The following is a 12,234-nucleotide window of genomic DNA, read 5'->3' as shown; positions in this document are numbered from 1 at the left end:
TTTTTGGCTTCAAAAAACTGCAACAGCATTGTGTGAAAATAAATTGTAGTGCAAGAACAACAATAAAGTGCAACAAAAAATAAAATCACTTAGAAATATCTATATATATCATATAACACCTTTACTTCATGAATAAGTCAACCACTTCCGCTTGACTTTTCCCCATTGACTAACTGTCTATAGGTATAGTGGCATGCCGTTTGGGGAATGAAATAGTTCTCGTTAATAGGCAGAGGCCCTCTGATCACCTGCTCAGTCCTGTTTAAATCAGGGAGGAAAGAAGGCCACTCAGCTGGGTCAACTGATGAGAGCTCTGATGATGATCCATGGTACCAAGGGGACGTTGTGGTGCTGAGGAAGTGACCAACGAAAGACAATGACAAACAATATGGACATTAATTACAGTTTTGGACATAATTATTAATCTCAGAAAGTTCTTCAGTACAATGAGCAGTTATAAAGAGTGTTTACTGTTAATTTACCAGGTAGATCAGCAGTGGTTGCAGACACAGAGGGGACAGGGGACACAGAGGATGGGGGACAGACTGAGCTCTGTAGATGATGGAGATGGACCTATGATGAAATACATACTTACATACACATATTAATGAGATATTTGACAAAATTAATTTCCATCTAGGTGCAATTCTGACACTTATAAATTAAATGTATAGTGTATGGTGACAGTCTTTCCCTCACCTGATGCTTTTCCCACAGTGGAGCCTGAGGATGTGGACTGGCACTGGGCTGATCCTCCAAAGTTTAACAACTCCTGGGGAAGTTTCACATATCTTATGAGTTGATGTGATAAAGAATATGTTTATTTTACTCATAAAAATAACCATGCTCTACAGCAAACAATTTGTGCAAACAACAAATCTCAAACTATAACTAGTAGCCCGATGCAAAAACATATTTCTAGCACCGCACTTGCTAGCAAACGTTTTAATTAATGATTGCTATCAAACATTAGCAAAAACTTTATTTTGAAGCCAAAATATATAGGACCAACACCGAGAATCAACGCGAAGTTAAGCTCAGTAGTAATCAAGTCAAATACAAACATGTTAGCATGACTAGTACGTATTTAACCGGCCAGTTAAAAGACACATTTCTCTCGTTTTTAACAAGCTAATTTGCTATTAACGGCTACACAAATCTCTTTGATAGACAATCCATTACCAAGCCATGAAAACATACCTTTATCTTGGCGTTTTTTCTCCTCCTCCTCTTTCTTCCTCTTTCTTTTCTCTGCCACTGAAGGATATGTCCTTTTTGCGACAATATTTTGCCTCCAACTACCTGCGCTTTGGATGAGCAGTGCGCACTGCACGGCAGGAGGCCCACGTTACCGGAGCAGCAGCTTTGACATTATAAAGAGAGGCAGGAAAAATCACTAGGCCTACAGCAGCAGCACTCTGTTGACATAAAATTGTGTTTTTGTACAATAATATATATTTGATCAAATATAAATCATCACTCATACATGCAAAAAAAAATTTTATTCTTTTTTTATTAATTTTTAATTTTTTTAATTTTAATTTTAATTTTTTTTTTTATTTTATTTTTTAATTATTATTTTTTTTAATTTTTAATTTTTATTTTTTTAATTATTTTTTTTTCTGCGCTTCTGCGCATGCGCGGCCCCGCGGCGCTTCTGCGCATGCGCGGGTTTTGGACGCTTCTGCGCATGTGCGGGTTTTCGACGCTTCTGCGCATGCGCGGCCCCGCGATGCTTCTGCGCATGCGCGGTGTTTCAACGCTTCTGCGCATGCGCAGCCTTACGGTGCTTCTGCGCATGCGTTGAAACCCCGCGCATGCGCAGAAGCATCGTGGGGCCGCGCATGCGCAGAAGCGTCGAAAACCCGCGCATGCGCAGAAGCGTTGAAAACCTGCGCATGCGCAGAAGCGTCCAAAAACTCGCGCATGCGCAGAAGCGTCCAAAAACCCGCGCATGCGCAGAAGCGCCGCGGGGCCGCGCATGCGCAGAAGCGCAGAAAAAAAAATAATTAAAAAAATAAAAATTAAAAATTAAAAAAAATAATAATTAAAAAATAAAATAAAAAAAAAAATTAAAATTAAAATTAAAAAAATTAAAAATTAATAAAAAAAGAATAAAATTTTTTTTTGCATGTATGAGTGATGATTTATATTTGATCAAATATATATTATTGTACAAAAACACAATTTTATGTCAACAGAGTGCTGCTGCTGTAGGCCTAGTGATTTTTCCTGCCTCTCTTTATAATGTCAAAGCTGCTGCTCCGGTAACGTGGGCGTCCTGCCGTGCAGTGCGCACTGCTCATCCAAAGCGCAGGTAGTTGGAGGCAAAATATTGTCGCAAAAAGGACATATCCTTCAGTGGCAGAGAAAAGAAAGAGGAAGAAAGAGGAGGAGGAGAAAAAACGCCAAGATAAAGGTATGTTTTCATGGCTTGGTAATGGATTGTCTATCAAAGAGATTTGTGTAGCCGTTAATAGCAAATTAGCTTGTTAAAAACGAGAGAAATGTGTCTTTTAACTGGCCGGTTAAATACGTACTAGTCATGCTAACATGTTTGTATTTGACTTGATTACTACTGAGCTTAACTTCGCGTTGATTCTCGGTGTTGGTCCTATATATTTTGGCTTCAAAATAAAGTTTTTGCTAATGTTTGATAGCAATCATTAATTAAAACGTTTGCTAGCAAGTGCGGTGCTAGAAATATGTTTTTACTGCGAGGGCCCGTTCAGTACTGCTTGTTTATTTATTTATTTTTTTACAACAAAACAAGTGACAGTGCTTTACATCTAAAAAAAAAAAAAAAAAACCAACAACAAAAAAACACAAAATAGCATTTTAAGAGTAAAATAGAAGAATAAAAGCAGAATAAAATGGAATAAACCTAAAAATGAAAAATACGGCATATAATTGAAAACTTTATTTATATAGCACCTTGCAAACAAATAAAATGCAATGCTTCAACATGTTAATGTTAAAAATTGTAAAAAAAAAAATAAAAAAAATTTAAATAAAAGACAATACAATAAATCACAATCAAAGGCCATGTGTCATAGTGACATGAAAATAAACTTGACTTTCACCTTTTAAATTCCCTAATCTAACAGAGTAAATGTGAAATATTTAAAGCAACCTCATCCACTATGACTTCAGCTTCGGTCATCAGTACATTTTGTCCTGTGTTCCTCCATTGCTCAACAATACAATGACCTTTTTGTTGATGTAAAGGTCATCCTGAACGCAGAAAGAAAAGCTGCTCTGTTGTAAATCGTCATTAGGACTGAAAATGCCACATAGGTTATCTGTAGTGAGGGTTTTACATATCAGAGATTTGGATTAGAAGTGAAATATTAAAGTAAAAGTAACTCTTTGGTACTGAGAGGATGGAGCTCTCTTTAACTGATCAGTCAGTCTAATGATCTGAAACTTTCTGTACACAAACTGAATTTATAGCTTCATTTATTAGTCTCAGAGCTGCTGAGTTCATTTCAATGTCTTCATGGGTAACACATAAACGGGCCACACAGTTTTATAACAATTTCCCAGAAATCCAAATCAGAAACGGTTTTATTGCCAAGTAGGTTTGCACATACAAGAAATCTATCTTGGTGACACATTGAATAGAAAAAACTACTCTAGAAAACATGACAAAAGTAATACATACAAAAAATGTAAAGTTGCTCTACAGATAAGCATACAGTTCAACAAATACAAAGGAGATACCGTATGTGAAAAGATATAGAGATTCCATTTAGAGTCATTCATTTTAAAGCATCAAGCAACTAACACCATTGAAATAACTTTCTTAAAATGTTTTCTTTTACCTTAGATTTCAGGCCAAATTAGATAGTTACCATGTTTTCGGTTAGAGTTATTTGCTTTACCGAAGTGAATAGGAGCAGTAACTGTCACTGTCATTTTTCCGGTAAATTTCCAGAAACTTTTCATGGGAAGTTAAGCTGGGGAATTTTGGAAATATTTCATATCGAAAACTTTACATGGGTATTATTGAAATGTATTAGCCTGGCTAACAGAAACCAGCCGTTCATTTCTCCGTAGAGGAGGTGTGGTTTACGATCCTCCGGAGCCGTTTATTGGGCGCTTAGAATGTCTATCAAAAGCGTCTGTAGGTAGCTCTTAGCCAATCAGATCAGTTATACCAGATGACGTAGTAGAGCAACAGAAATGGATGTTTGTTGTGTGTGTGTCTGTGAGAGAGTGCAGCTTGCTGCTTTTCTTCTCCAGTTCTCGCTTTCTGCAATATTATTTATTTTCACGCTTTATCCCCCCTCATGTCATTCAGCCACACACATCCACTGATTTTTTGGGCAATAAACAAGCTGCTGCGGGTCTCTGGGGGCTCCGCTGTCCCCCGGCTCGTAGCCAGATCACCGGCATTACAGCAGCGAGCGGTAGCGGGGCTAGTTGGTAGTCCCAAATCCTGTCGGAAGCAAGGCTAAAACATCATTTTTCGTGGTGAAACAGGAGTGTAAAGTCAAACGTTGTTCTTCTCTTAAAATCAAATTTCGCTCTAAACTATTTAAAACACCATCTACAGCTAAAGAGAGTTTCATGTCTGCTGCAGCCATGTTGGATCCGTAAGAAAACTACAAAACTACAAGCTTCCGTCTGCCGAGTAGTACGCGTCATCGTCTTGCCGTCCCTCCCCGTTCTGTGATTGGATCCCTAAAACAGGGCTAAGAAACGGCCCTGGTTTCCAGACTTTCTGCAGGTTCGAAATAAAATTCAAGCACGCAAGGCAGTATGGGTATACCCAGGTTAGAAATGTATGGGAATTAAGGTGAATTAACTAGAAATTGGGGGTAATTTCGTAGCATATCCAAACAAAGATATAAAAATGTTATTTTGTCATAAGCAGACAGACAAAAACCATGACATTTCAACAGATATATTTGTAAGTAGAACTTTATCAAGTCAAATGAGTCAGTTTTAGTCAAGATAATGCTATATTTTCCCAACTATATTTAAGGGCCAACCTTCAATTTTGTAAATTTCTGGTTTAGTCGTGTTAATTGCCATAAATCCCCGCTAATTCCCATGGAAAGTTTCCAAATTTGAATATTCGCAGCCCTATTTTGGCTGAGTTTGTGTGTCTGTTTTCAGCAGGATGACTGAAACTACTGGCCCAATTTTGATGAAACTTGGTGGACGGTTGTTCCCGAGGCCATAGAAGAACCCATTACATTGTATAATATACATAACAAATATAATTGGAAACATTTTTCTTTACTAGGAAGATTATTATGATCGCTCTCTTCAAGTGGGAAAACCTTTAATTGAAGTTCATTGTAGAGCTTCGTCTAATTAATAATATTCTGAAGGTGTCAATCATCACAACATTTATTATGATTATTATTATTACTAGCAGATGTCGCTTGTCAAGGTGTCTAATGCTCAGATTTCCATTTTTCTGAGAACTTTTAAATATTGGCTTAAAATATGAGGTTCAAAGTTCACTGTTGACCTTAAAACAGCAGTTAAAAGGTGAAGTTTACATTGTTGTTCTAATTTCAGGCATTTCATATTTAATATATTGCATTAATTAAACATTAATGGTGATGTTTACGAGTCAGCAGTACGGTGAAATTGAACCTCATGCTGCTGTTGGAGCCTCACAAACTAGACTATAAGGTTTCTGTACATGGAAATGGAAGTATTCTGAGATGGTTATGAAACCCAAGAGACATTTTTAATTAAATTTAATTCATTTAATGTATTATTATGGACTGTGTCTGAAACAAGCACTCTTGAAAATTGAGCACTTTGTCTTCTGGCAGAATTGCCTGAGCTGTGTGTGTGCGTGTGTGTGTGTGTGTGTGTGTGTGTGTGTGTGTGTGTGTGTGTGTGTGTGTGTGCGTGTGCGTGCGTGTGTGTGTGTGTGTGTGTGTGTGTGTGTGCAGCGGGTGATGACAGAACTGCTTTGAATAGAGTGAAAGTATCACACAAGCATCACATATCACTAACTTCTCACTGCACAGCTCAGTGCAAAGAGTTTTAAATGGGCTCTTTTAATGAGTCGTCTGTCTAAGCCATAGATTATCAGTGGATGCTTGAGAAAAAATAATTATTAAAACATACTGAGCTGAGCAGCACTCAGACACAGACTGTTGTGGCTCGCTAATGAACGGGAGGAGTAATAGTGTGTTGTGTTGCTATGGTAGACGGACTGAAGGTGGTTTTGTTTTTTTTAAATAATTGGAAAGTAAAATATACTTAGTAAGGTAAGGTAGGTAAGCTCTCAAATTAATAATTGAATGCATTCTGAATAAAACAGAATAAAAATTGTGAATTAAACTCAAAATAAGATAATACAAAACAAAACAAACATGTAATAATGTAAGTTGATTCAAAGCATATCGGCTGGTAGTTTAAACAGAGGGGTGGAAAAGCAAAATCAGCAGTGAAAGAGTTAAAAATAAAAACCTACAGAGCAGATATGTTTATTCCCACATGTCTATGGCATAAATAGTTCCAGGTCAAAGGCATATTTCACAGATCCTTTCCAAACTGTATCTACTGAAAGCTGATTTAAAGTCAAAGCGGCTTTTCAAATGCAGATGAAATTCATTTGCTTTCCTTTTTTTTCTCCCCGTTATTCCAGTAGCGCATAATCCCAAATGTGTGTCACTTTCAGAGGGTATGGAGATTTAAGCGATTTCAAGGCGGCTCCTTTAAGTCTTCCATTTAAAATTCATTGAAAACAGATTTGGGGGAAGATGGGGTGGGGGGGAAATCAATTTGAAACGGTTATGAGTTATGAAAACAAATTCCACATTGATTGGCTCTCGCACTTATCTTTGGCTGTGTAAACAAATAGTCCACGGCAGAAAAATGTAAATTGCATTAGCTTCAGTGTTGCCGAAGGTCAAAATCAGCTGGTACAATTATTTGCTGTTTAGGTGCAACACTGGATTAGAATAATGAGCGACTTAAACATGAACAGCTGCTTTAAAATTCCACAGGTTGGCATTAGTAAAAACCAAAAACTATATTTATGCAGCAGGTCAAACGGAGTCTAACAGAAATATCAATAAGCTGGTTTGTTGTTTTTTTTCAAATGTGAAACATTTTGACTCAGTTTTAAGTGCTTCACTGCCTTGGGTTTGTTATGAAACAAATAATACGATTGAATTCCATCATCCTGCCCCAAACAAGTAATTACGCAGGGATATTCCTCAACTATGAGCTGAAAAACAATCAATTCAACCTTGAACACGTCTTGTATCTGAAGCTATTAAATCTAACTGAGAGGCAAAGTTTTAGTAACGCAAAGATCCTGAAAGTATAAACAGAAATAATAGATGAGTTCATGCACTAAATCTGAGCTTGTGCTTGTTTTTTTTTTTAGGCTGGAGTCTCCAACAAGGACCCTGACCATGGAGGCTCCCAGGGGGGTGGAGGTTAGCGCTGCCGAAGGGCCGCTGAAGGTCAGCGGGCGCAAAGATCTGCAGCTGGAGTCCACAGAGGGAGAGGTGAGCAGGGTTAGAAGTGATGCTCGCAGTGAAATGTTCAACCTTTCTGCCCTTATTTGTTGGCGTTTGAATCAGAAAATTTGTTTGTTTTTTTCCTGTGTGGACTTATTGTGTTTTTGTAAATGTGAAAATACAAATTTTATGTTTCAAATAAAACCGTCTGAACTTGAGGCAGCTGCAGGGCGTTTGTCTGCCCCGATCACATTATATTCACTGAGGCTTTTTTTATTTTTTAATTGGAATATAAAAATAAGTCCTACACCTCTGTGGAAACAGTTCAATCATGGCTAGAAAACACAAATCTTTTGTGCATCTTTTCCATACATTTAAAAAATGCTACTTATTAGATGACAATTTACTTTATAAAAAACATATAAATATAATATAATATAATATAATATAATGGATTCTATATGTACAACAATGCCTATAAGTGTTACCAAAAATGGGGTGTCCACAAGCTACACTGTAAAAAATGTCTGTAGATTTTACGGTGAAAAACTGCTAAACCATGACAGTAAAAGACGTAAAATGATAAATGGGTTAATTCAGTTTCAGTAACAATGAAACACTGTAAATGTTTATACCAGACAAAACAGTATTTTTTACATTTTTTTTTTTTTTTTGAAAAATACATTACTCCACTGTAAAACACACTGGCACCGTGTTTGTAACAAAACTATATACTGTAATATATATACAAGCCATAATTTTTGCATTCATTTTTTCTAAAAATACTTTTTCTCACTGTTAAATGTACTAATCATCATATCTCTAACAGAAATACACTGTAATATTTAAAAGTCTTTAATTTATGCAGCATTTATAAAGTATTTTCTTGTCAATTATATGGCAGAACAGCGCTTCTTTTGATGGAAAAACGTTTTATTTATACGGTAAGAAATGGGAAAAAAATGGCAATGTTAAATGTGAAATCAACAGTGCCAATATCTTTTTACCGTTATATTTAAAAAAGTTCTACCGTATTTATTTAAGTAAAGTTCTGGCAATCACAGCTGCCGGTTTTTTACCGTAAAAACAACAGGTTTCTTTTTTTTTTTTTTTTTTACAGTGTATGCATATTGGAAACACCCTGCAGTTTCTCCAAGTTTTACAAAAATGTTTCTGGCTCTGAAAAATTATGTAATTTTGCTGTTTGTTTTTTAAGAAAAAATGCCTTTCAAATCACTGCCGTCTTACCAGCTGATTATCGCTGCTAGCATAGCTAAAAATTAGCAATTTTGTTAGGGATGCACGATATTGGATTTTTTGCTGATATGCCGATTTTTTTTCAACTCATTTAGCCAATTACCGATACAGATATTTTTTTCCTGCACAACTAATATTGACAATCAGGGCAAATTTGGCCAATTTCCCAATTGACATAATAAGTAAACATAACCTGTGTTCACTGGGAACATGTGGAAAGTGCAACTGTACAGCAATTAAACCCAAATTGAATAAAACTACATGTACCTAACAGACAGCTGCTTAAATTCAAATTTAACTTAAAACAGGAGCCCAATATGTGACAACTCAATCTGCACTGTGCAAACAAAATCACAAAAAGTACAAAAAACATAAGCAGCTTCAGCCCCTAATCATAGCATAAATAAATAAATAGGTGGACTCAGACTACACTGCACAATTCTATGAGCAACAAACAAGATGAACAGAGAGGTGATGTGCACCCCATTATTTAATCACTTTATTATATCGGTGGATATCGGCGTGTTTATTTAATCAGTTTATTATATCGGAGGATATCGGCGTGTTGGCCGATGTCCGATAGTTCATTTTCAAGCCAATATCGGCCGATACCGATAATATTGTGCATCCCTAAATTTTGTGTTTCAAATAATAACAATATTCAGTAGAAAGATGGATTTCTTCCTTCACTTGGTGTCCTACCAGATCAGTGCTGCTGTGTTTCCCTCCACTTGTCACATTGTATTCTTTTAAAGGAAATCTGAAATAATGGCTCAAATCACGTCAAAAGTGTGACCACTAACTGGACTTGAACATTACTTTTTATTGCTGTTATATCCTGTCTGGGTCTGCTGTGTGTTGTGTGTGTGTTGTCTCCTCTATTTGTATCTTACCTATGTACTTGCTGTCTTTTATATTTGTATTTATTTTTTAATTTTTAGGGACTATGGATGCAAACTAGCAGCCTTGCTATAATCCGGCATATTTACAAAGATGTTTATCGATGTTCATTAATGTGCACTGTCCCTATCCAAAAATAAAGTATTCGTATTCGTAAAGTATTCAGTGATTGCACCAGAGTCATTTATCAGTTTGAGCTGTTAATGCATCACTTCAGGGCACCTCTGGTGATGTTATTTGAATGACTTCCAGCATGTTTCTGATGGTTTTTTCCTATCAGATACTTTTAGATGCCAACACCATTCAGCTGGGTAGTCTCCCGCTGGGCATCTATACCGCAGCACCCAACCAGGCCTCCCAGGAGCAGACCGTATACGAGGTGTGTGTCTGCCCCAGCGGCAAGATCTACCTCTCTCCTGCAGAGACCAGCTCCACCTGCCAGGCCATGAGCAACATCTGCCTCTGGAGCTGACCTGCCAGCAGCGTTGGCCATGGGGGACACCTGTAACATCTGCTCTGGAGCTGCTGAGGTTGAGAATCCTCTGTTGGTACATTAGAGTGGGAGCCACCACAGCTGAACTCTGAGCTGAGGCTAGAGAAGTACAGAAGCACCCAGGTCCAACCAACCAACCAGGACCACTGAGTGTGTTGAGAGGAGCTCTCTGAAATCAGGAACTCAACCACTAAACTATACTAGAGTCAGAGGACACACCCTTTATTTTTCTACTTTAGGCTCATTCTAAACAGGAAGTGAACTTTTGAACTTTTTCAAGATTCTGAAATAATAGATGAGAAAAGGTAAAACACAGGTGCCTTCAGCTTTGAAAGAACTCATATTGTGACTTGAACCTGTCTGTTCAATCAGAGAGAGGTATTAAAGGTTTTTAAAGACGTGATGTTAGAAAGACACTTAAGCACAACTCTGTCATGCCCCCCGTCCACAAAATCCAGTTTTCTTTTTGTTTTTTGTAATCTCACTAGATATTTTAGTTTTTTTCCACTGTGTTAGCAGCTGTTTAATTTGAGATTAAACATGTTTTTTGGTGGCATACCTTGTACTTGAACTTTTACTGTGATTAACACCAGCTGAAAACAGTCACACATGTTGTTTTGAATGTTCAGGTAAAGGTCACGGGACAATTTAAAGGTAAATATTCTACTTTCTCACTAATCCACAGGAAACAACCTCATAAGAATGTCCATTTAGAAGCTGTCCTGGAGCTTTCTACTTATCAAATGATCTTCATCAGCAGATGATGTTTGCCCAATTGTCATGGTATTGTGGATGATCACGCTAACATTATTTTCCGAGCATTTTAAAGGACTTCCTTTCAAACTGCAACTCCATGACAATGGATTACTCAAAATGCTAATGAGGATCATTTTTAGATTAGATTAGATTCAACTTTATTGTCATTGCACATGTCACAAGTACAAAGCAACGAAATGCAGATAGCATCTAACCAGAAGTGCATTAAGCAGTAATTGTGAATCATATTGCAATATATACAGGAATGACTTGTATAAAAAATAAAATAAATAATAAATGCAGATCTAACTGTACATTAGTGCAAGTAGATATATATACATACATACATATACACACATATATACATACATACACACATATATAGAAATATATACATAGTAGTGCAAATGGAGGATACATCTTGTATCCTTATTTGATCAAAAGCTTTAGAACTGCAACTAAATGGATCTTATGGTCAGTTGTAAACATTATCATGATATCATTTATATTATATGTTTTATTTGAGAAATTCATTATCTTGCATCTTTGTTGTGTTTTGATGTCCACTAACTAAATGTAAAGAAACCGTTCTGGTTTGATTCCCTGCTAATAACCGTCCCTTCCCTCCGAGGCAGCGCTCCACTGTGGGATGACTGGAGAGGCTGGCTGACCTTGAGGCAGGCAGCCATGTGTCAGCAGAGCTGCTGGGCTGCAAAGCTTCGCTCCACTTCCTCATCCTCCATCATGTCGCTGCGGTGGAGACAGGCTGGTTTGGTAAGAGCTGTGATGGCATCCTAACAAGGGCTTAGCGCCCCGTCTGCTCCCCGCTCACTGAAGGTTCCTTAAGTGGCAGCGTGCTGGTTTTCATGCTTGAAAGATGCACTATGAAAGATTTGGTGTGTGGCTCTAGGGACACTGGGATCGTACACTAAACAGCCATTCATAGATTAGATGAAAAGCATTTAACCCATAAGAACCCCATGGTGACACCCGTGTAACAAACACGTTAAATCTTCTATTTTTTGTTACTAGGCTAAGTTTAAACCCATTAAACAATTCTAATCCATTAATAGTTTGTCCTGTATCGCATTTAACTTGTTTTGACCATATTTCCTGAACAAATTAAAGTCACAATTTTGATAAACAAAAAGACACATGGTTATTTGTATTTATTTATTATCGATTTATTATTATTATGCTACTTTAAAACAAATCTAAAAAAAAATGTGTTGTTATACAGAACTAATAATGTCACAATATTGATAGATGCAGATGCTGAGAAAAAGGTAAATTTGTGTCTAGTTTTTTTAAAATTTTAAAATATGAAATATTATAAACATAAATATTATAAACATAAATACTATAAGCGCCCAATGTAATGTT

General features: G+C 36.8%; 1 protein-coding gene across 1 annotated transcript in view; it reads left to right on the top strand.

The window, feature by feature from the left end:
* The window catches only part of LOC131989913 (zeta-sarcoglycan-like), a 60,687-nt gene extending 50,036 nt beyond the window's left edge, over positions 1 to 10,651 (top strand). Inside the window, exons 7-8 of the mRNA XM_059355271.1 lie at positions 7,370 to 7,493; positions 9,883 to 10,651. Of these exons, the coding sequence (XP_059211254.1) occupies positions 7,370 to 7,493; positions 9,883 to 10,074 (316 nt within the window). The 3' untranslated portion in view covers positions 10,075 to 10,651. The remainder of the gene's footprint in view (positions 1 to 7,369; positions 7,494 to 9,882) is intronic.
* Positions 10,652 to 12,234: the final 1,583 nt, after the last annotated feature.

The sequence above is a fragment of the Centropristis striata genome, chromosome 17 (assembly GCF_030273125.1).
Source record: "Centropristis striata isolate RG_2023a ecotype Rhode Island chromosome 17, C.striata_1.0, whole genome shotgun sequence".
NCBI classification, from domain to species: domain Eukaryota; kingdom Metazoa; phylum Chordata; class Actinopteri; order Perciformes; family Serranidae; genus Centropristis; species Centropristis striata.
The sequence above is the reverse complement of the archived record's forward strand: the minus strand, read 5'-3'. Positions and strand labels throughout refer to the sequence as shown.